Source organism: Amphiprion ocellaris, chromosome 22 (genome assembly GCF_022539595.1).
Source record: "Amphiprion ocellaris isolate individual 3 ecotype Okinawa chromosome 22, ASM2253959v1, whole genome shotgun sequence".
Lineage (NCBI taxonomy): Eukaryota > Metazoa > Chordata > Actinopteri > Pomacentridae > Amphiprion > Amphiprion ocellaris.
This window is the reverse complement of record NC_072787.1, coordinates 19,708,911-19,734,192: the sequence shown is the minus strand read 5'-3', so window position 1 is coordinate 19,734,192 and position 25,282 is coordinate 19,708,911. Positions and strand designations below refer to the sequence as shown.

The following is a 25,282-nucleotide window of genomic DNA, read 5'->3' as shown; positions in this document are numbered from 1 at the left end:
GGACCTACCAAGATACTAGCTGACGAGATTACAGTCTGTAGTGGCTTCTCAGCAGAGGAATACTCCAGCATGAGCCTAATCCAAAGCACACTGCCAGAATTACACGAGTAGAAAACTACGACCTGGCCAAGTATGTCATCTGACTTGAATCCAATAGAATACCTCTGGGGTATTTTGAAGGAAAAAGTAGAGTAGCTCTACCCCTGCAGCAAAGAGTAAGTTAGGAAAAAAAAAGTTCCTGAAGAATGACAGAACATTTCTCCACAAACACTGACATCCTCCACGTCAAGGAGGATTACGTCTGTCATCAACGATAAAGGCGAACATGTGAAGAGAAAATGACAGATATGAATCCCAGGAATGACTGGCTTTTATTGCACTGAGTTCCTACTGTGAGGTCTGTAAAGTAAATTTAAATAATTTATTTTTTAAATTTGAAATAAGAGCAAATACCCTACTGTTCAACTTAGAAGTGATGCAGTTACTTTAACCCTCCTGTTGTCCTCATTTATAGGCACCAAAAAATATTGTTCCCTTGTCTGAAAAATAATCCAAAAATTCAGCAAAAAAATTCCCCAAATTTCTGAAAATTTGCAAAACCTTCAGGAAGAAAATTCCAATAATTCCTTAAAAGTTTCCCTTAAAAGTTTTCTTTTAAAAAAATCCCCCAAATTTGGCAAGAAAATTCTTGTAAATATTTTCAAAAAATGAGTAAAAATCTGCCAAAAAATGTCCTAAAAATGTCTAAAATGATTACATATATATCAGTAAAACTTCTAATATTTTCTTTAAGAACATTCACATAAAAATCAACCAAAATCCAGCGAAATTTGCTGGATTTTGGTTGATTTTTTTTTTGTTTTGTGAATGTTCTTAAGAAACATTTTTAACACTTCTTTTTTTCCACCAAAAAATGTTCAGAAATTTCCCAAAAATGTTGAAAATGTGGACATCAGAAGTTTCACTGTGAAAATATTTTTTTTTCTCCACATTTTTAAACTTTAAAACGGGTCAATTTTAACATGCAGGACGACACGAGTGTTAAGATGAATAATTTGGCAGTTAGGTGCTATTGCCCAGGGGGTTGCTCACTTCTGTTGTATATAGCCCCGCGTGGTGTAAATCATTGTTTAGAGTCCAGCTGAGTGAAACGAGCCCTCAGCAAGTCGTTTGTTGTATCATTTCAGTTTGAGCGTCTCTAGCGAGTGTTACTGATCTGTGGGAGTTTTCTTAATGAAATGATTTTCCACAGAGGCTCCGCTGTGCTCTGTGGGCTTCAGTAACTTCAGAAACACAGTTGATACCCCTCTTTCGGTCGCCAGCTCTCTCTCTCTCTCTCGCCAGTAGGACAGGTTGTCATGGCAACCCAACTTTTAATGGAAGTTTTATTCAGCGGTGTTAAAACCGACACCGCAAGACTGATTTTTATTTATTTATTTTTTGTTCCAGTGGTACTTGTCACCTTCTCATGTGCACACAAATGCCCACGCTGAAGGCACACACAATTTTGCATGAATGGTGCCACTTCTGGTGTAGAAAACGACTTTCCACTCAAATTGCATAAGCTTTATTTGAATGCTAACTGTTACGTCAACATAAGCGCCTCTCTCATACGGCTTGCATTTTACAGCAAGACTGCACAATTAACTGAAAATAAGAGACAATCTTATTATACGCGCTTAAGCTTAAAAATTATGTAAGGCTGCAGCTATTAGTGTTCAAAATGAACTTTAAACATTCTACACTGGGGGGATATTTATGTATTCTAGACTTCAGTCTCATTGTAAAGCCCTTATAGTAGCGGTTTTGGACCTTTTAGCCCTTTTCAAACATGAGATACTTCACATTGCTGCTTCATCAATCTGTTAAAGCCATAATATTTGTAATGCGCAAAAGATTACATCTAAATTAGGAGCACGCTTATCAAACTGTCCAAATAACTAGCAGTCTATAACCCTAAAAATCTTTTATGTATAATTTAACTACTACTTTATTACCGCTATGCAATAAATGGTTTACCTGCAGCTCATAAACCCTGACTCCGTGTGTGTCAGCTCACCTGTCTAATGTGTAGGAAAGTACATAGTTTGAGTTCTTGTTGTTGTTGTTATTATTGATCCTGCCTTTATGTTGGGGAAAATTTATAATTACAAGTGTGGAAAAAATATATTTTCACAGTGAAGCTTCTGATGTCCACATTTTCAACATTTTTGAGAAATTTTTGAATATTTTTTGGTGGAAAAAAAAATGTTAAAAAAATGTTTCTTTAAGAACATTCACACAAAAAAATCAACCAAAATCCAGCGAATTTTGCTGGATTTTGGTTATTTTATATATATATATATATATATATATATATATATATATATATATATATATATATATATATATATATATATATATAAAAAAATAAAATCACTTTAGATATTTTTAGGATTTCTTTGGATGATTTTTCTGAATTTTCTTGCCAAATTTGGGGATTTTTTTTGCTGAATTTTGCATTTTTTTCAGACAAGGAAACAATATTTTTTGGTGACTGTAAATGAAGACAACAGGAGGAGAGACTCCTACAAACAACTGGAAGCAACAAACTGAACTTCAGCTCCTGCTAATGTTTCATGAGAATCCAGATTACATTCATAGGTGTTACTTTTATGGATATTTAAGTTTGTAATAGAAATGAGTGAAAAACCTTTGTGTGTGATTTTTTTTGCGCTTTCTTTTGCTGTCTCTGTGATAACGTTGGACCTTTGGTCTTCCACAAATCGCGTCACACAACTTAAAGCATGTTGCTTGTGTGTGTCTGTTCAGTTCAGACTTTTGCCATGTTGACATTGATGTGAAAATGTTACTATATTTGACCCAGTAAGATTGCCATCATGACTTTTGCGGAAAGTGACCAAATTCACACATGAAACTGATGCATTCAAATGGTGTCAGATTAATGAAAATACATACATGTCTTACAACATTAGACTTACCAAGAACTTCAATGACTTATGATTTATGTGGCCTCAAAATTTATGATTATAAATTCTGTTTTACTACTAACCTCTATGTAATTGTGTATGTTCCACTAACCTTTGTTTATTGTACTCTGGCAAAATAATTTCCTCCGGGATGAATAAAGTAGATCTTATCTTTTCTTATCTCATTTTAACCTTGATAACAACAGTTGACAAAACAATGTCAAGTTCATCCATTTCAATCATTGATTTAAAGAAGAATATCAGTCAATATACTCATTCACAGCTTAAAAAACATGTATGAACATCTGCCTTTATCTGTGTGCGTGACAACTGGACATGCTCCACATGTAGATCCTATTGATTAGCTCATGGCCTGCTCCACAGTCACATTCAGCACATGTTTTGCTGATTGTTGCACACACAGTCTGCAGCAGGGCCACACATGTCGGCCCACGTTTATTGAGCCCTTCATGTGGTGGAGCAAATTAAAACCAAACAAGTGTACATGCTATGTTAACTTATTGCTCCTGCAAACTGCAGGAGCACAGATTTAGATTTGAATTTAAAGCTCTGTTAGTTGCTTTTAGTGTCGTTTTATTGCCCCTCATCCTATGGGAATAAAAATAGAACTGCTGAACACCAGCATTCGGAGTGTAGTTCTGTTTTTTTTCTCAAGTTTTGTAATTTGCAGATTTCTCAAGTCTTAACATTACTCATGCTCTTCCCTGAGTTGGTCTTCACTTGAATGACTTCTTTCAAGTCTTTGTTTGGATAAAGAACTTCTCACGTATCGTGTAGATGCCTCCGAGGCGACTGAAATGCCAAACTCTGAACCCCCACAGCCAACAGTGGCTCTGGCTAACAGTGCTGTACTTTTTCTCCAAGAGCCTGGATTTAATTGTTGCTTGAAGGGATGAGCAAAGTTGAATCACTGCACACAAACACACACATACAGTCGCTTCTGAATGATCTCATCATGCGGGTCTTTGCCTGCAGCAGCACTGAGGTGAATGACAGTAGTCCTACATATACAGGATGAGCCATAAACCTCAAAAGCAGGATGATGGTTTGAAGCCATTTGCTGCAGTCTAGTTACCAGTTTAATTAAAGATTTAAAGCAGAATGTGGAAAGGAATTTTAGACAAGATGGAGAACCCAGCTAGCCTTTTTAGCTGTTGAAAGCACAAAAAGCATCTACCCGCTTGCTTGACTTTTTAACCACACGAGTAATTTGGCTTTAGGGCTGAAAATGTATTGATTTCAAATCAGAAAATGTCATTTGAAATAATGCAATCATCAAATTACAAAGGTTCCAGTTTAGGATGCCTGTTATGTAGATTGTCTGACCCAAGGTTTAAACTGACGTGTCAATAGTTTGACAAATTCATGTTGTCCTCCTTGTGTAACAGTCAGTCTTTTAATTGTATCTCAGGTTCTAATGCTCCATCACATTTTAAACCTGTTAGAAAGTTAATATTGAACTGAATCTTCACTTAAAAGGTACATTTAATCCAATTGTAATTGCATTATCTGCCAGAATTATTGCAATTAGATGTTTTCCCCAAATTGTTCAGTCCTAATCGGCCAGTTGGTTCACCATTTGTATTTAGAATGAAATATCCACTATTGACTGGATTGTGGAGACTTTTTGTACAGAAACAACAATTTCTGTAGCACCATTACATTTGTTTTCTTGCCAAGCAGCCTTAAAGCTTTGTGCTTGTGGCCAAAGCATATTGATCCAGACAATCCTGTGAGGAACTACTGGCAGGCATGGGTTGGGTTAGTATGGGGTTTTTAGATGTGACTTGACCAGTGATAGCCTATCCAGTCAGCTGACAAGTATTATTTGATAGTTAATTCCAGCGGTTTTTGGCTTTTCTGATGGTTGTGTGTTTTAAATCATCTTGTGCATCAAGTTTAGAGTGAAATGCTTTGATGGACTGCCGTGAAAATTGTTGCATGTGTGTTCATCAGGTTAACCAAGCCAATAACATTCCAATCAGCTGTGACTTGTGTTAGCATGCTAACTACCGATATGATGAACATGGCAACGACACTTGCTAAAATATGCATGTTAACTCTGCTGGTGTTAGCATATTAGCATTCAAAGCTCTGCCGTGGTGCATGCAGCTTCTCAGACCTGCTAACATGACTGCAGACTCTTGATCACCACTTAATTATCATTAGGGGACTGGAGTGTATCCCAGCCGACTTAGGGTGAAGGCAGGAGACACCCTGGAGAGGTCATCAGTTAATCACAGGGCTATATATAGAGACAAACAATCACACTCACATTCACACCTACAGACCATTTAGAATTACCAATTAACCTCAGCATGTTTTTGGACTGTGGGAGGAAGCTGGAGTATCCAGAAAAAACCCACGCATGCACAGGGAGAACATGCAAACTCCATGCAGAAAGATCCCAGGAAGGCCGGGACGCAAACCGGGGATCTTCTAGCTGCAAGGCAAAAAAGCTAACCACCGAGCCACTGTGCAGCCCCGTATAGGAACATGGAAAAGACTAAAAAATCACAGTGGACTGACAGTGTTTTTCAACTTTACCCTCTTTTTAAGCCTGCAGATCAAGAAATTACTGGAGCTAAATATTAGTCCTCCTTCAAGAATAAACAATCTTGAAGGAGGAAAATTAGTTTGAAACACTAGCATACTGTTCCACATACTGCAGGCATGACTGTAACCTCCATAACCTCATGTGCTTAGTCAAGCTCCGACTTGGCCGCATGTTGTGGCCCCCAGCTGCAGGCGTGATGCATAGCTGTCTCCCATGATGCCCTGCCACAGATGTCACCTGTGTCATGTCAGCCCTTTTAGATTCAGAACAAGTCGTGGGTCGTCTACATGCCTCCGTAAGACAGAGGGATAAGAACAGAGGCTGTCACGCCCTCATTTGTCACATTCAGAAGGATGTTTCTCTAGTTTCAGCGTCTAGTTTTCCTCTCGCTTTTAAGCCTGTAGCTTGCTCTTTTCACGGCGTCTTATTCCGTCATGTTGGACTCTCACTGCTCATGCGAATCTGAAGTTTCAGGGTTTGAAGTCTGATCACATTCATGCATGACCAACGCTGCTGCTACCGCTGTGCATTTGTATGCAGGCTGGCGAGGAGAGAAGTGCCGTGGTCGTAATGGTCTCACAGTCTACTGAGCTTGTACTCTCGATCAGGGCAGAGCTTGTGGCTTGTCGACACCGTGTTGAATCTTAAAACTGAGACTTGTTAGATGACTCTTGGCTTATTCGAGACAGAAACTGAGTCTTAAATATTTCAGCCGTGTTTTTCATCTCTATTTAACTGCCCGTTTAGTTGGCAGTTTCAGCCGGTTGTTTTTTTCATGAGCCAGACTGAGTCAATTGTGTCTTAGCGTTCTCTTACGGGAGGAAGCAGGGAGCCTTGTAGAAAACCTGAACTGAATCAGAGGAAGTATTACACAATAGGAAGTGGTGTGCTTTTTATGTGACTCTGTTTGTTCCATGCTTTTTTCTATTTTTTTAAATCTGCAATTAGTCCATATTTCACAAGGTACATACTGTAGGACGAAGGAACAACCCTGTAAATGCACATTTAACATGGATCTGTAGCCTCTCTGGTCGTGTTATTTTCTCTTTTGTGTGATTTTTAGTGTGTTATAACTGAAGGGGAACCAAGATGTAATGCAGTCTTTTGTAATGGTGGTAACCACTGTGTTAAGTGTGCATCAGTAGTGTTGTAAAGTGTAACTTTCTCTGCTGAAAATGCACAAAAGTAGTCGCTCAGGGATTGTAGCGAATTTGTTTGTGTGTTTAAGAGGTTCAGTTGGGTTTTTTCCAACGAATAAGTGTTGGTGTTTTCAGTCCTTATTTGTCATTAAGTCTTTGTCGACGTGTGTTCCAGAGGCTGACCTGTGCTGGAGGACTGACCCGGGGCCACCTGCCAGGCCGGGCCTCCCTGCTCCTGACTGCCAGTCACACATCTCCACCGCTGGTAAGACCTCATACCGAGTTGCACCTGTAGCTGCACCTTTTCTGTTCATCAATATTATATGAACGTTTACATATTTATCACTGCGACGTTTCCCTGAACACTCTGACTTTCATTCAGACTGCAGTCAAGATAGCAGATCCATTCCCCCAGTGCCGGTTTGTGCATATTCAATGCGTACCTAGGAACCTTTTGCAAGCACTAGTTTCTCGTAGGACCAGTCAGAGTATGACCTAATTATTATATATCTGTTATTATTATTATTTATCTGTTCTATGTGTAGTTGTAGCATCAGCTGGAAAGCAAAAACACACAAAAAAGTCAAGGGGTTAAGACTTCAGCAGTAGCAGTTAGTTTTGAAATGGAGTTGTGCGGTTTTTAGTGCAATATTGTATCTCAAACACAGTCTGAGGAAATCCACAGATGGAAATTTGCACTATAAAGTATTCAAACTGCCAAAACTTCATACTAGCTATGAGAAATTATGTCTTTTCACTGTACATAATCTCGAAAAACATGGCTCTATGCTCAAATTCCTTCCTCCAAGTCCACAAGTTAAACATCTGCATTTTTATCCATCAATGCAAAGTTTGACCTTTTGGCTATTTTTACCCTTCCGGCTTTTTTTCCCCACTCCAGATCACCATCTATACATCTGCTGTTATTTGTTTACATGTCTATTCATGTCTATTCAAGGCTGAAACTCTTATCTCCTCTAATTTGAATTGGCTGCAACGCTTGAAGAGAAAGTTGTTGAGAATATCAGAATACTGAATGTCACTCACGGTGGCATGTCTGTGTTTTTCCCACTGTTTCAAACCAGTTTGGTGCATATTGAAGGAATAAATTAATGGAGACATTTCCCTTCAGTGGCAGTTGAGTCAGTCAGTCATTTTGCTTTCTTTCCACTGGTAGTGTTTTCCACACTAATGTGGGCTCAGTAGAAGTGGGAGGAAGAAACAGATAACTGCTGTCTCGATTGCTTTTATTGCAAAGTTTGGCTGACATCACAAACAAAAGTTGTATTTTGCATTTATTGCACTGTCATTTTCATAATTCTTAGCTTTAGTTGAAAGCTCAGAGAATGCAGCTTATTCGGTTTTTATTCTGATTTGAAAAATAGATATATGTTAGATTTTAGTTGAGATTTGTACATGCTATTTAGAAAAAAAAAATCATGAAAACTCTAAAATTCCTGTTTTATTTTGAACCCTGACAATTTCTCCTCTTGTTATACACTTTAGTCTCTTGCTTTTGGTCAGATGGAGGAAGAACTTTCACATACTTTTTCCTCCTGTAATTACCCGTGTTAATAAAATTACAACCTACTTTATTGACATCTTGCTGAGGTTTAAACATGATCAGAAAGTGAGATTTAGGACTGTATTAGCAGCTTGTGTGCACAGATACCGACATATCATTATGTAAGACTTCCTGTGGTGCACCTATGCCTATTATAGTCTTAATGTGCCGTGCTGTGGGTGTATGTGTAATGCTGGCTAAGGAAATGAAGTACATTGTGGGCCATAAAAAGGAGTTGAGTAATGTAGGTGCTCCCGGCTTCCTGTTCCCCTTCAAGGCCGGCGTGTTTATGCAGCTACAGGGTGCAGGGTCACTACTCACACGACATGTACAGTTATATTACATGTTTTTCATTTCGTGTAATAATCCGTTACTTTGTGGTTTTAACCTTTTTCGTGGATTTGCACTCACAGATGAAGTCTTGATTTTAAACCAGACTGTCGCAGTCAGTGTTGCAGGCTCGTACTCCAGGAACAATTTTTAGCTCCCAGGTTGTCTCTCTGCACCTCACCCCATTAGACATCCCATCATTTCCTCCTGCTCGCATGTCTGCTCATCCCTGTTGTATTTTCCTCCGTGTCTCCTTGGAGATAGTTACCATGACACACAGCTATCATTCGATTGGCTGAGCCCCGGTGCTGGAATGCTGCGCTGGTTTTTGACAGCTAAGCCTCAGGTGGATCATATATAGGATCACTAAGTCAGCGTATCCTCAAGTGAGACCTACGGTGTGTAAATATGCGTGTGTGTGTGTTCATAGGCTCATGCAATGCTACTGTGCTGCTTTGGTGCTGCTCAAATCCATTCACTAAAATAGCCCGAATGGCAAGCTATTTTAGTTAGCACGCAGCCCTGTGGCGGTACAGGGGAGCAGTGTACGTGTTGCATTATACATGGAGAAAAGGGCTGCGTTAATGCAGCAGCCTGAGTTTTGTGTGAATAGAAACAGAGTGGATTAGCCTCGGTAAGCCAGGGGGAGGTGTGGTAAAGTAGCTTGAGGTGAGGCTTTTCTTGTCTGTCATAATTGGGTTCATACTGCCCTCAGCTGGTGAAGGCTCATACTGCTATAACTGTGTAGATTAAGCAGAAAATAGAGTTTTTGTAACACTGATTCCACTTAAATTGCGTCTTAGTAGAGAGAAAAAGTAACATTTTTGATCTTTTTAGCAAAATTACTCATTAGAAGGCATAAAAACATCACGTCTTTCCCTACTTGAACTATCAGTGGCTCCACTCTTGACTCAGCATATGGAAGATGCTCTGACCTCCTGCTCGCCGCCCAACCCTCTGAATAGGTAATTTGAGATGATATGTCTGAGTGGGTGTAATATGTAGAGTGGTTTGTTATGTCAGCTAAAAGCTCCCAGCTTCTCCTCGGTTATCTATTATTTATGCCACTGGAGGGTTGACACCGTGTAACTTCCTGTATAGGTTTCCTTGAGGAGGCCGCTGCCATTCCTGTGCATCCTGGAAAAACTTAATGCCTGGAAGACTAGTTTGAAATGTAGAATTAAGATTTTGCACGCAGAAATGCCTTTTTTAACCCTCGTGTTGTCCTGCGGGTCAAAATTGACCCGTTTTGAAGTTTGAAAATGTGGAAAAAAAATATATACTTTCACAGTGAAACGTCTGATGTTCACATTTTCAACATTTTTGGCAAAATTTTGAACATTTTTTGGTGGAAAAAAAAATGTTAAAAATGTTTCTTAAGAACATTCACAAAAAAATCAACCAAAATCCACCGAATTTCGCTGGATTTTGGTTGATTTTTATGTGAATGTTCTTAAGAGAATATTAGAAGTTTTACTGATATGTATGTAATCACTTTAGATAATTTTAGGATTTTTTGGAAGATTTTTACTCATTTTAAAAAAATATTTATAATAATTTTCTCGCCAAATTTGGGGGATTTTTTCTTTTAATAAAACTTTTAAGGGAAACTTTTAAGGAATTATTGGAATTTTCTTCCTGAAGGTTTTGCAAATTTTCAGAAATTTGGGGAATTTTTTTGCTGAATTTCTGGATTTTTTTCAGACAAGGAAACAACATTTTTTGGTGCCTGTAAATGACAGCAGGAGGGTTAAGAAAATGTGTGAACCTGAAATGGCTGCATGTAAACACTGGATGGAGCTCTTGGATCAGTGCTTCTCCTCAAAACAGTAAAATGTCATGAAACACAAGTTGGAGGTTTATATTCTTTTGTGACAGTCTCCTAAAGAACCATTTTGTTCTGAATGTTATCATCAGTCATGTGCCTAACTAAATTTAGGCATCCATGAAGCCAGCGTGTGCTGGTATAAGGTTTGGGAGTGGTCTTCCCATCATTCCCGCCTCGTGTGCACAGCTGATTCCACCCTCCAGATGGCACTCGCCTCCTGCTGAAAGAAAACGCCGGTGCTCTTCAATCTGACACTCATCATCCCCTCCAAAAGCCTCCTCTGTGCCCCACCCAAAATTCTGCCAGGGTAATATTGTGCAGGGAGAAATATTTAACATGATGCTGCGCTGTTTTTTTTTTTTTTTTTTTTTTAAAGTTAAAGTGAGGTTTAATTTCTCTTTACATCCACTAATGCAAACCGGCCTGCTCCTGAACGCTCACTGTACAAACAAGTGAGATGTAAAGATGCAGTGACATTGGTGAGTCACATTCAGGCAGAAGGTCAGCCAAGTAATGATGGTTCGGGGCTGTTTCTGCAGGAGAATGGAGGATCTGTGTGTGAATGGATTTAGGAGGCAGCTGCCCCGAGGGAGGCACTGCTTAGACCAACAACAGTGAGTCAATATGCCCCCCTTAATGATTTCCTAACACATCCCAGGAAGGAGTCAGAGGACTCTCAAGGGCAGGGCAGGGTGGGGTGGGCTTCCTTCTGAGGCAGATGTTCAGCGGAGAGAGCGGGGAATCAAAATTTGCCTCAAACTTCATACAAACCGCTCTTTGAACTCTTTAGATGCATCCTTTAATAAGTATTTCCAGTCTTATTTTATTGAATATGATCACATGGGCCCATGTGGCGGAGGCGTGGAGGTCTGCTCGCAGCCTTTTTATCAGTCAAACGCATTGATCTGAAATTAACACCATTCAGGCTGTCAGCGTCTCTCTCTGTGTGTTTGATGGCGTAAAGTGTTGTATTGGTGTGACTGAGGAGCGTCGCTAAGAGCCTCTCCATAGAGCTCGATTTCAATGGAGCCAGCGTTTTAGCTGACTCTTGTGTATGTGCCTGTTGCCATGGTTTCCAACTTTCATCAGGTGCCGTCCAAAAAGAGAGGAGCTTAGCCGAGGATGAGGCGCTCCCACTTTCATCCTCCTCTCTGATGTGCTTCTGTGGACAAACCGGCAGCTTCATGCGTTCGTTTGCTTTTTGGTGGTGATTGGGTTCATCACAGTTGTTTTTACGGAGGTGGGGAGGGGGTATTTTTAGCCGCCTGTGTAGTTGTAAGATCAGACAGCTGATAACTGGATGTCACCTCCAGTGTTGCCGCCGGTCGTCATGATTCCGTCTTCCTGCAGGTTTGTTATTATTTTTGCCCGAATCTGGGTGAGGGGGGTATTAGCTGATGTTTACCCGGGCGCAACAATACAGAGGCGTGGCCACGAGGTAATCAAGTTCACCCCCATAAACAAACAAACGCTAGACCCTCCCTTTCCTTGTCGCCATGCATCCCACCCCCCTTAAGCCATTTTTAGTCAGCTGGGGAGGATTGGCAGGAGATGGGGGGGTGTGAGGAGGAGTGGGGGAGGAAGAGGGGGTGGTGGTGGGAGGCGCATGCAAGCCCCCATTTGGGGAAGTCCTCCCCCATTTTCTGCCTGTCGAATCGGGCCAGCGTCAGCGAGCTCCGGCGGGTCCGGCTCTGGCCGAGTGGGCTAATGCGATGTGGCGTGTCACCCGGGGAATCTAGGTCAAGTTTAAAGCTGCCTGGATCTGCCCGCCTCTGCCGCAGTGTGACGCTTCAAATCCCTCCCCTTCCACACACGCAATAATATCCAACATGCATCCCCACAGATGTTGCTGTTTTGTTTAAATGTTGTATACAAGCAAAAAAATGTAAAAAATGAAAAGAAGCATTCCCCTTCTCAGAGGCACATTATTTCAGACGTGTACACACAGCTGCCTCGCCCCATCCCCCTCCACACCCCAGGCGAGCTCTCAGCCTGTCCACGGCTGAACCCACGTGACGCTGGCGGCTGGGGGAAAGGGAGGGCGTTGTTTTTCTTCCATAGTAAAGCAAGCAGGGCACGTGGATCGTCACGCTGCAGCCGAGTAGTGGAATGTCAGCACTATCCTCCCCTCGCATTAGCCAGCCATCAGCCCCCCCCCCCCGAGCTGTGTTTGTAGGACGCTGCCGCAGTGCTCGGTTTCAGCTGTGCCCCGCTTGTTAAAGGGGAGCCACAGAGCCGGGAGACGTTAAAAGGCAGTGCCATCCAGAGGTCAGGCTGCTGCATGGGCGTGGCACTGTTTTGGTGTCTTCGCCAAATAAGCTTCAACCTCTCTGCACCATCTGCAATCTGAACACATTCAGAATGAGTTTTTTTTTTGCTGTTATATATCCAGCATTTTGATATTTTGTTGCTATATTGCTATAGTGATGACATGCATCTTCACCTGTTATTAAAATGCAATAATTTTCTCATATTCATCTTTTTTTTTTTTTTTTACATGTAAAAATTTATCATCATAATATAAATTTGCTGAGCTGCACAGGAAAAATCAAATCATATTAAATCCCTAAGTGCTTCGTGCTGGAATTAAATATTTCTCCATCCTTCTAGTTGACTTCATTCCTCTACTAATCTGCTGTTTTTGGCGCATTACTTCATCTGTATTAATATATTCATGTGCTTTCAAGTCCTACTACTACTGTACTCGCTCTTCACCCGGAGCTCGCGTCTGATTGGCTGCTGCAATGTTTTCAATGGCACCAAATTTTTTTTTGACTCCATGGATACAGGGAGCTGTTGGGTAGATCGGCTCAGCCAATGGGAGAGCTGCGCGGGCTCCGGCTTGTCAGATTCTGCCCCTGGCCTTAGAATCAGCCCTCCCTCCCTCACTAGGAGCACGCGATGGCTCAGTGGGGGGGTTCAAAACAACAACAAGGCTGTCGTCGGGCTCTCCGCGGTGCCCAGGACATGCCAACACTGCTGGGTACAGCCACCGAGGGAGGGGGGCGTCTGTTCCCCAATCTCTGATACAGCATCCGTCTCCCCAGCCAGCCTCTTGCTACACTATCACCAGGCAACCAGCTACACTTAGTTAGAAAAATTGTCTCTTTAAAGCCGGAGCTGTCATCGTCAGAAGCCCGCATAAGCTGCAGAGTCAGTGCCGGTTTAGAACTTCATGTTTATGCAATTCTTAAATGAGTGAATTTCAAATGGGAAAGTGAGATTTAAAAAAAAAAAAAAAAGCTGCAAAATGTACAAATATAATCTGTTTTTTTTTTCTGGTGCACTTGAAGATTCTTTAGTTGGACTTGGAAATGCAGCCACATAAATCCCCGTCCTTAAAATGACCTCATTTCAAACGGCACAAGGGAGCACTGCTGGGTCTACTGGGCTGCCAGTGCCCTCGTTGAGGCGCTGCGAGTCCAGACCGCCGCCGCCAGCCAGCAGGCGGCCGACTCCCAGTCAGTGAGCGGCTGAAAGGTGGCAGTAGAGGACCAGAGGAGGCCTGGCGGGGCTGGGCAGTGCCCACATCAACCAGCAGGGTGAGGTCAGTGACAGCCCTCATCCCTTCTGAGGCTGGATCAGGTGCTGCTTCCCGACAGGCCGTGAGGTGCCAGCGTTGGCACAGTCAGACATTCAGGTCACATTAGTGGAGGCTTATAAGACGAGGCTGGACAAGGCAGGTGGGTCTTTGCAGGTGGTCACAGTTTTTAAAGGGGCCTTTGAAGGAGATAAAAGTAACAAAAAATTACTGTTCATGCACCTGATTTCGATCTGATGCTGAATAAATTGAAGTGAAATTGCATTATTTGCAAAGAAAAACAATTCTAAAATAGTCAACAAGGCTCCAACTACCAAATATTTTTTAGCATTTATTCATCTGATAATTCTTAGTCTTCTATTACCTGTTTAGTCTTTAAAATGTCAGTGGAAAATGTCTTGTTTTGCTCCACAACAGTCCTATCATAAGCGACTAAAATGCAAAAAAAATATTGACATTTGAGAGGCAGAAACCAGAGAATTTCAGGAGCTTTTTGCTTCAAAATTTCACTTAACAGATGCTGTCAGCTCAGTCTGTGTACACTCCGACTCCAAACTCTCACTCAGTCATGCAAAAAGTGTCTGCTCATCACAAATATTTTAAAAATGAGGACATGACCCACTGCTGGGTTTTCAAGATTCAAGAATACACATAACCTCCCCTCCCTGCTCGACGCATCTCATGCATTTTAAAACCAGCCCATCCGACCCTCTGCCGCTGACTGCTGAGTGTGTGCTTTGCTCTGTCGCAGCACCTCCCTGTCTCCCAGAATCACCTGCGTTGGCATGATTTATCTCGTCACCACCGGCCCTCACCCAGTCACTTTGGCTTTTCACCTGTCACTCATCTCACGTGACATCTGCCTGCCAACTTCATCACTGACCCGCCTTTCACCCACCCAGAGTACATCCTGCCCATCTCCGCCTCTTCACTGAGGGTGATGGAGCCTGCCGATGTTTTGGTGCACAAACCGCCTCACATCTGACCTCTGTTTCTGAGAAAGATCGGCTCCGTGCTTTCTAGGAGTCAGAGGATCAACGGAGCAGTCAGCAGTGCAAGGTTGTCACTTTTCATTGCACAACTAGCACCTGAAGTGTACATCGAGTACAGATATGCAATATGTTTGTATGTGGGTGGCATGCAAAGAAGGTATGGGTTTAGTATCACTGCTGAATCTCAGGAGTCTCATCTTTCTTAACCTACAATCCGCCTGAAGATCACTTACAGCAATAACCTGACGTGAAATGGGCCATTTGCAGAGCCGCCATCAGCATAGATCACACTGAATAGTGGGGAAATCTAGTTAAGTGTGAGTTTTTACAGGATGAGCCCCTTGTATTAATGCAGCACAGGCGTGGTTTGTTGTTGGTTAGTCATTTCTAGGTCAATGGGCCTCACCTCATGGTGCACAGCTTTGGTTTTGGTGCTGGATCATGTGTGCTCCCCCTGCACTCATCTAGTGGTTAACACGCTGAACTCCAAGCAGTTTCTGAAGGTTACATACCCCTGTCTCATTTTTACTCACCGTAGGCTCATTTCTCACTGCGATATGAAGACCTGCACCTTTTATAGAAGCAGCACGACCGTTACCAAGTAGAGAGAACTCGAAAATGCCTTTTTGTGCAGTATAATGGTTGTAGGATGCCATAAATCATACAAACCATAAAGCTAATGTTGAATTTCTGTTATTTATTTTGCACAAATGTAAAAAAAAACTTGTATTAACATGTAGGGCATTTTTCCAAGTATCAGTACTGGGGGCAAAAAGCAGACTCTCTACAGATATTTTTCCGCTTACATTTCAAATTAGTTCCCATACTTGTGTCCTATCTCCTCTATGTAAACACTGCCTGCAGTTCAGCTGAAAAATCCCTGATATTTTGTGACGTTACTGTTGGTAGCAGCTGAGTCACAAAGTGAGAGTGGGGGTTTTCTGTCTGTTTTTTTTTTTTTTTTTTAACAGAATCTGTTTAGATTATTTATGTCTTCTGAACTCTTTGATTTGTTGAATTTTTCTGATAGAACTGTTCATCACAGATGAGTAGTTCAGAAACCGGTGGAAAGTTGAGGATCAAATGATTCTGTCTGTTTTTACAGTTTCTGGCTCTGATAAATACTTGTCATTTTGGTGATTTAAAAAAACAGAAACTCCAAATGATACGCCTTCCAGTTCCATAAGCAGGCTTTAGGGGTTCATAGGGTCAATAACTGTTAAGTGGCTTTTCAGGCTACTAAGTAGTTTAAAGCACTTGAAGCAAAAAGCCGTATATTGGCAGGTTTGAGCTCCTCTTTTATGTTATTTTAATTTAGGACCTTTTCACACCTGAAAGTCCAAACCAAGGTCCATGTTTTTGTTGTGTTGTTTACATTTGATTAGGTTTAGAACTTTCCACGACACTGTACCTACTTCTTGTTATTATCACCTACGTGGGCTGCAGCTCCCTCTACTCTACAGAACAATCAGTGTCAAGTGCTCTGTGTGCTATCCAGGATATTGTTAAATAACTCTGTCCTCACCCACGCAGAAAATACCTGGAAAGTGTCAACGTTTTTAGAACCACATTTCAATTAAACACTTAAACCTAAAGTCTCCCCATGTGCCCTGCAGCTCATTCCTGCTTCATTTTCCTGACAAAAATGTGCTGTAACTAACTATAATTGGTCTGATCCATCCAAAAACTGTTTTCACTCTAGAAACTGATGCGAATCGTGGTTAAGTTTGATCCCGATCGAGACGACATTGTTTCATTGGACAACCAAGGCTCGGCTGGTTTTACACCTGTAGTTTTGGTTAGAATGAAATCTGAGAAGTCTCAATGAAAAAAGTTGGATGTAAATCGCTGCAGGTGTCCTGTTGAGTTTCCTTACAAAGTGAAGTTTATATTCACTGTTTCTCACTAAAACGTGTTGCATACGTGTTCATTCTCATGAAACGTGCTCAGATAAAGTGATTAAAAACTCCACAGGGTGCCTTTAAATACCCTTTGCTTTTCTGTTCTATTCATCACACAGACACTGTGTGATCCGGGAACGTGTGATGGTCATTGTTTTAATTAAAATTTGTAATAAGAGCAAGAAGTGGATGATATGAGTCAGATTAATCATTGGTGAAATACCGTAAGCGTCTGTATTGCATTGCAGCTATACTCCTGCTGTAACTGTGAGGTGTTCTTACTGAATCACATGCACTGTAGCTGCTTGCATTGCTAAGGAATGTTAAATATTGATGTTATGCTTCAGCTCTTATGACCAAGACGCGGCGCTGCGCTTCCTGAAGACATTGTGATTCTGCGGAGACGATCAAGTGAATTTAAAATCATGGCAGAAAGGACCAACTCCACAACCAGAACCGGCTTTCTCCTGCACATTTACATGACAGCTTCTTTTATGAATGTTTAATTGGATGCATTATTGTGCTGCAAACAAATACGTACCTCATGCGTGAACACAGATTCTATCCCAGCGGAGGACGATGAAATGGATTACTTTGCATGTAACTGCCCGTAAATGCTTATGAATGCTGGGAAGAAGCTTAGCAAAGCGGAAAATAAATCAAACCGTGTTTTTGTGTATTTTGGGGGCTTTTTGGTTTGACATCTGGTCGCTAAAAGCCAGGAAACACACAACGGAGCGGTCCGAGGGGAGCGCTGGTGTCTATGAGCGGCGGGCACATCTGGGGCACCTCTGGGTTCAAACAGGCAGCAGAGCAGTGAAGCAGAGCATTAAGAGATGCTGCGGACACACCAGTGTGTCTCCACCTGCTCACTACGTTCTATTTTATTCATGTTCCTCTCTTTTCCCTCAACAGGTATCATAACATGGGGAACCTACTGAAAGTTTTGACATGCACAGATCTGGAACAGGAGCCCAATTTTTTCCTCGATTTTGAAAGTGAGTTTCTTTTCAAGTAATTGCTGCCACTCCTGATATCGATCACATGAATATCTTACCATAGCATTATCAACTCCAAACTCTAAAGCCTTTTTTTTTTTTTTAAAACCCCCCCTACTTATCTTTTTACACAATGTTCCTCCCAGTGGCAAAAGAATCAGAATTTACCAGTGGAGCTGCTGCTGCACTTTTCCATCAACCTGCCGTTTCCATGCTGGAGTGTGTGCAGAATATCAATCAGGGCAGAGCTGCAACAGAACCCCCCTCCTCAAATGTAAAGCGCTGAAGTTCAGCTGCTGTGTAGCCTGAGGCCCCTCAACACGGCTTGAACCTGCACCGTACTATTCTCACACTTGGCAAACCTAGAGACTCAGTCATACCTTTAGAGAAAACAATTTCTCACAGAGTTCAGGCTGTTTCTAGGTGATTTTTATATTAAAAGAACATCACAGTTTTCTATCCAGCCGGTGCATTCGTGCTCGGTATTGTAAAGTTTTGCCTAAATTAACCACTTTTTTCAGTTTTGTAACTGTTTTAAGAGGGGAAAACAGCTCAGATGGGCTCACATTAAAGATAGATCATGATTTTAAATTAAAATAAATGAAACCATACACACCCAGAGAGGCAGTAGCAGCTGTTATGAGCTGTGTTTTATGTATTTCACATGCAGGGAAGCAGAAGTTTGTTACAGTCATCACACTTGGCAAGGTGTTGTAGCTTCAGGTGGTGGAAAAGGATCATAGAGTTGCAACTCTGCACCGCCACTTCTCGCAAGCCTAAATAAAAACTCAACCCAGAGCTGTTACAAAGCTACGCGGGTGTGAATAAACCCCCCCCATTTGTCTTCTTATCTTTCCCTTATTTCCCCTCTCTCAGCCAGGAAAGTGGGCGGCGTCACAGCTTAATGGGAAGCAGTGGGAAGACGAGATTATTTCACTGAACTTTCATTTACATAATTGGAAGTTGCTTATTAAACTTTCTGTGTTATCGCAGGATTTGATAGATTTCCTCGAGCTGTATGTTACTTTATGTTGAGTCGGGGTGAATATGGATTACATACCAGTCAGATTCACCCCGCTGACCTTGTTGTTGTTGTTGTTTTTGTCCTGGCTTGCAGATGCTCAGCCCACAGAAGCAGAGCGAGAGGTTTGGGAGCAGGTGGACGTGGTGCTGAAGGACGCGAAGGGGATCCTGGACGAGCTGCAGGCCTACAAGGGAGCAGGGCAGGAGATCAGAGAGGTGCACCTCATACTATTATCCACACGGCACACTGACCTGCTGCAGAGTAAAGACTAGACAGCCTTTTCCTGCTGTGGAAAAGGCATCTTAAGGACAGCGGAGCGCACTCTGATGCTGGAATAGAGCGAGGTTTTGAGCATGAGTAGTGTAGGTTTGACTGTAACTGGATCGGATGGCCTTATAATTTTTTCATTTAGTAATTTGCAGCATACGTTGCAATGTTTTTTTCTAACGTGTGTCCTCTTGGCTGATCCGTGCTTCAAAAATGAACAGAATATAGCAGTAGATCTCTTTTTGGAACAGCAAAAATCTAATGAATGAGCTTCAGCAAGGTCACATAATTAAAGTCCTGAATGACAAAATAAACCAATGAAATGAATTCATTGTCCAACTGAAGAGGATTTCTAATGCTTATAAATGCAAACTAAGAAGAAACAGTAATTTTGAGCCTCAAAAATACAGTAGATCTCTTTTTGGAACTAAAAAATCAAATGAATAACCTTCAGTAAGGTTGCATAGTTATTAAATCAATTCTTGCTTCTTGCTTCTGTCTGCTTCAGTCTTAACCTACAAGCGAACCAATCTAATGAATTTAATATCCAGCTGCAGATGGTTTCCAGTGTTTCTAAATGTAGTTTTGTGGCCTCCAGAAGCAGTCAGATATCTCAAAAATACCTGAAATATTCAACTTTTACGGCAAGTTCAGGAGCACCGATTTTTTCCATCTCCTGTATCCAAAAGAACTGGATGAGGGAACTTTAGCAATCTGCTCCTATAAATTTATCAGACTCGACATGAACCGTGAAAATAAAAAATTGATGCAGCAGGATCAGCGATATCATCTTTTACTTTCTGTGCTTCTTCCATGTCAAAACCTGGCACCTACGTTCAGCGTTCCACCAGCAGCAGCTAACGTATCTGGGAGCCACTAACCTCAAGCGCAGATGAGCGGCGGGCTTACAGACGTCTGGTTCTTCTTTCTAACTCCACACCCGCAGACCTGTTTCATTTTCAGACCTGTAGTCAACGCTGACAACTGACAATGCATAAGATTTCACAGAGCTCCCTCTGGAGCCACAAAAGACTTTTCCCATATGCATTAGTACACCCCAAAACCTGTAAAAAAAAGACTTTGATGTGTAAAATGTGTTGAGATGGAGTGGAGGTTGCTTTAAAATCTACTCAATTCCAAGAAATCCCACTTTTTTAGCTATAAAATGCAGCCACTTCATGACTCACAGTCTGTTCTCTGTGAGATTTGGACTCATGGCTATTTGTGTTTACTTCCAGGCGATCCAGAATCCAAGCGATGAGGCGTTACAGGAGCAGGCGTGGGCGGCTGTGGTTCCCTTGGTGGGGAAACTGAAGAAGTTCTACGAGTTCTCCCAGAGATTAGGTATGTATCTGCCCGCGCCGTCTCCACAGTTACTTTATTATGTAGGCCAGGGAAAATTACATCACCGGCGCTCAGACGGAGACAGACATACAGCGTTTCAAGCGTAGCGAGCTCAGGTGTCCTGTGAGATTTTCCTCAAACGCCAGCGATGCTGTGTGTGAAACTCTGAAATGTGCATCAGTTGAGATATTTCAGTGACGTTTTAATTTCAAACAAGTGCCGAACTTGATACCCTGAAGGACGAGAGCCGGCGTCCTTTATGTAAAAGGTCTTTTATCGTGGCCTCGCGCAGACGCATGACCTTAATTGTGTGCATGTGCATGTGCAATATTGACTGCTGAGCTGCAAAAGTCAACAGACATGCGACACATACACATAACATGCACCCCAGCCTTACATAAACACGCTTTTAAACCCCCCACAGCCCTGCGTTTCTTTCCGTGCTGCTTGCGCTGCACTGACCTCTGTAGGAAGGGGCTATAGGTTGTTTAATTAGCATGAATACAAAGGGGGTGGGGAGGTAGGCTTACTGCTCCCTGATCTTCTTATGCCCCCCAGGCTGAGGGGTGGAATGAGGAGGGGTGGAGCCCGTTATGCCTGAGCGCCCTCCGCCCCAGTAATCCCAGTGGCGGTGGAGAAGGTAGTCAGTGGGAGCAGTGGGCGGCGGCAGCCTGGCGATGGCTGTTACGTAATAAAGTAGGTCACCTCCCAGCCTCGGCTGCTGCTCCATTTCACTGCCTTGACTTTAGGCTTCGGGGGCCATGATGGCCTCTGCAGCCTGCTGTCCTGCCTGACATGCATGGAGCTCAAAGTCCTTCACTACAGGCTGGTGGAGCAAGATCCGGAGCGCGACTAGCAACCAAGAGCAGCTTATGTAATTAGCTTTGCATTTGAAATGAAGGGACTCAGTTCTCTCCTAAAAGAAAGCTCGAAATCTTCACAGAAACAGAGGATAGCAGTAATAAATTTAACACCTAAAGTCAACCTTAATTTAACACTTCATGTACAATTTTTCCAGCGCAGAATCCAAGCTGATGTCTTCATATAGCTTTTGTCTGAGCAACAGTCAAAAATACCCAGAGCAGCGATAACATTCTCTCATCTGAGAAGCTGGATATAACATAGTTTGACATTTTTGGTCGATAAATGCCACAAAAGGTAGTCAGTTATGTAAGGAAGTTGTTTGTTTCTGTGAAGCTGAAGCTTGCCAGATAATTTGCTTTGCATGCAAGGAACAGATTTATCCTCCTCAGACTTCTAGTTCCTGCATAGACACCTGAATTATGACTTGGGTCGCCCTATTGGACAGCAATTTAGGCATTTTCTGGTGATTTTTAATCCTTTAATAAACAAAAATATCTATTATGCTTGAGTAAACAAAGGGCTAATTACCAAAAACTGGCTGTTTATTCTTATTTTCTATCATTTTTGCTACAGTGATTTTCCTCAGGAACTTAATAAATTCCTCTATGCAGGAAAACCCTGATATAATAGTTAGGTTGATGAGAAAATGCAAACATTTCAGTATTTTTTAACCCAAAAATATCAGATATTTGAGGTTTTAGCTTCTGAAACTTTGGGGATTTGCTGCTTTTCTTTGTTATGCTTGTTAGTAAATGAAATCTCTTTATATCTTGGACTGTCCTTTGTTTGCTGGGGAGCTGAAAGTTGATAGGTAATTTGCTTTGCACGCAAAAGAGAATTTATCCTCCTCAGACTTCTAGCTCCTGCATGACACCTGAATTATGACTTGGGTCACCTTATTGGACAGCAATTGATATATTTTCTTGTTATTTTTGACCATTTGATAAACAAAGATGTGTACTATACTTAAGTAAACAAAGCGCTAATTAAACAAACTGGCTATTTTTTATTCTTATTTTTTATAATTTTGTGCTGGTGATTGTATTTGGGGGGCAGACTAAATTAATTTGTGCAAGAAAAAACATTTTTGGTTTATAAGAAAATGCCAAAATTTAAGTATTTTTTACTTCATCAGATATTATGAGGTTTCAGCTTTGGAATCTTTGAGAATTTGCTGCTTTTCTTTATTATGCGTGTTGGTAAATGAAATGTCTTCAGATCTTGGACTGTCCTTTAATTCTAAGGAGCTGCAACTTGTCAGGTCTTTTGCTTCGCATGTGTAATTGTGTGGTGCTGGAACTTTGCTTTGCATGCGAGGAACAGATTTGTCCTGGTCTGACTTCTAGTTCCTGCACGCATTTCTAAATCTCGACTTGCAGACACAGCAACGTACAAACCTACTGAGACACCAAGGTGATTTCTTCATACTGCTTGTTTTTACCCTCAAAGGCACCACATTCTTACATCTGACAAGCTGAAAACAAGAAAATGAAGTCGCCTGTTTATCCTATTTCTATTAGTTTTTGCATCGAGACTGAAATATCTGCAGATCTACATCTTGCTGCTTCTTGAATCCAGACCTGCTTCTTTGGTTAACAGTATAAACTTAGAGAGGCTGGTCCGTCACAGACCAGACTGAAGTCCCGCCATCCTCTGAGCCGCCCCTCTGAGTAAAGCGCCTATGTGCTCGCATTCTGCTCGCCTGCTCTGCCATGACCTGATGAGATCAGACATCTCCCCGCCGCCCCGCCTTCCCCCGACTTCCCTACATACTAGAGTGGCTCGTTTCTGAAGGCCTGAAAGCATCTCCATCTCAACCTCTGTTTTGACTGGGATGTGGGAAGGGAAGGGAAGGGGAGGGTAAAAAAAAAAAAAAAACTGCACTACTAAGGCCATTTTTAATCAGCCGCTTCGCTGCAAACGCTGGCCCAAGCAGATGGGAGTCATTACTGAATGGCAGACGCGCTCAATTTACCACACTGCACTGCCAGCTCTATGTCCGTCTTCTAAAAGTCCTCTTACGATTATCCCTAAGTAGACCGCTGTCTGCATCGGCCCCTTTCTGGGTTATGTTGACATGTGCATCGTAATCAACAAGAACTGTAAAATACACTTGGAATAAATCTATTTAAAGTGCTCATTTGGTCTCACGCAGCTCATTGCATCAGATGTTCATCTTGTCTGGGTTATATCACCGCTGAAGCCTCTCTGCAGCGTCTAGACTGAATTCTAAGCAACGTCTGCATCTATAAATAAATATTCCCTCTGGGCTTTAAAGGTTCTCTAGTTCTTTTTTTGCAAACTAGGCGTTTGAAGACGACAGGTTTGTCTGATAGTCTCACTTGCTTGGAAGTTGTTCTCCACATTTCAGCTAATCTGTTCCTGGTTTGGCTGCCGGTGCTCCTCATGCATGCTTAATTACGGGTCTATGGGTATGTTATGTCAGGGCATGGCACAGGCTTTGTATTTACTTACTGTCAAAACAATGAGTGTAATCTTGCTTGAATGAAATCCTGTTCCATTGCCCAACCCCCTCCTCACTTCACCATTTCATGCCATTGAGATAATTAGTCCCATGTCTCATCTGCATCTGAGCCGGACGGCCTCTCCGGCCTCCTCCCCCCTCCGCTCCAGTAGTCCCCCGTCTCCCCCCTCTGAGACTGGCACTGGGTCCTGGGCACTTTGGGCACCACCGCTGCCCCATTATCTGTCTCTGTCCTAATCAGGATGCTTCAGCTGGCTGACACGTTGCACTGTTCGCATATCTAACTGCGACTGTGATCCGCTGTGAGAGCCGTTTCTTGACCTCATGCAGAGTCCAAGAACAACAAGGATCCGTTGCTGGGCTTCGGTTAAACTGTTTTTTGGAGGGGTTATGAGCTGCACAACAATTTTGGCTGAAACTAGTGACTATTTTATCGTTATCGTTTACACTGTAGAATATTTTTACACAATTATGTGATCATATTGTTAAAATATTCTGAAACACTTCACAAAGTTCAAAATTACATTTTTAAATGTCTTCTTTTGCTCCAAAACCAAAAAATATTCCAGTTTGTAAAGCTGGAATCTGAGTATTTTTGCATGTTTTTGCTTAAATTTATTAATAAACATCTGTTACAACCAAAAGAGTTCACACAGTTCTGACTAACCCAGTGAGCTGCAGGGAAATCTCTGTGTATTTTACACTAAACTGAAGTGCTGAAACTGTTTTTTGTGGTGAAATTCCCATGCAATTTTGACTGCAACTAATGATTCTTTTTTCATTAGCTTTTGCACTGTAGAATATTTTTTCATGACTTTATTATTAAAATACTGTAAAACACTTCCTAAAGTTCAAGATTGCATCTTTAAATGTCTTGTTTGGCTCCAGAACCAAAAAATATTCAGTTTCCTGTGATAGAAGACAAAGAAAACCAAAAATATTCCAGTTTGTACAGCTGAAATCTGAGTATTTTTGCATGTTTTTGCTTACACATTTTAATAAGCTTCTGTTACAACCAAAAGAGTTCACATAGTTCTGACTAACCCAGTGAGCTGCAGGTAAATCTCTGTATTTCACAGTAAACTGAAGTGTTAAAGCTGTTTTTTCTGGTGACATTCCCACACAATTTTGCAACTGATGATTATTTTTTTACAGTTTGGATGATTATCGCTTATTTCATTTATTCAACTAAATCAAAACGCCTGTTTCGGTTGCCTACAGCTGCAGGAAACCAACAGTGTAAGACCTGAGACTAGTCAATTTACAGAGTTTTTCTTGGCTCGTAATGGGTCTTTTTGTGGTAACTACACACTTACAGTAAGTAATCAGTCCAAGTACAGTAAAGGCCATGAGTCTGGGTCGCCTTTTTGATAGAAATCTGTGCATTTCCTTGTTATTTCCAACCATTTTATGAACAAAAATGTCTATAATGCTCATATAAATGAAATGGTAATTAGC

The 25,282-nt window shown here is 41.7% G+C and overlaps 1 protein-coding gene across 1 annotated transcript in view; it reads left to right on the top strand.

Annotated features, from left to right (window-relative positions):
* The window catches only part of fam49bb (family with sequence similarity 49 member Bb), a 41,206-nt gene that overhangs the window by 6,594 nt on the left and 9,330 nt on the right, over window positions 1-25,282 (top strand). Inside the window, exons 2-5 of the mRNA XM_023285218.3 lie at window positions 6,862-6,951; window positions 17,758-17,840; window positions 18,958-19,079; window positions 20,370-20,475. Coding sequence (XP_023140986.1) covers window positions 17,768-17,840; window positions 18,958-19,079; window positions 20,370-20,475 — 301 coding nt within the window. The 5' untranslated portion in view covers window positions 6,862-6,951; window positions 17,758-17,767. The remainder of the gene's footprint in view (window positions 1-6,861; window positions 6,952-17,757; window positions 17,841-18,957; window positions 19,080-20,369; window positions 20,476-25,282) is intronic.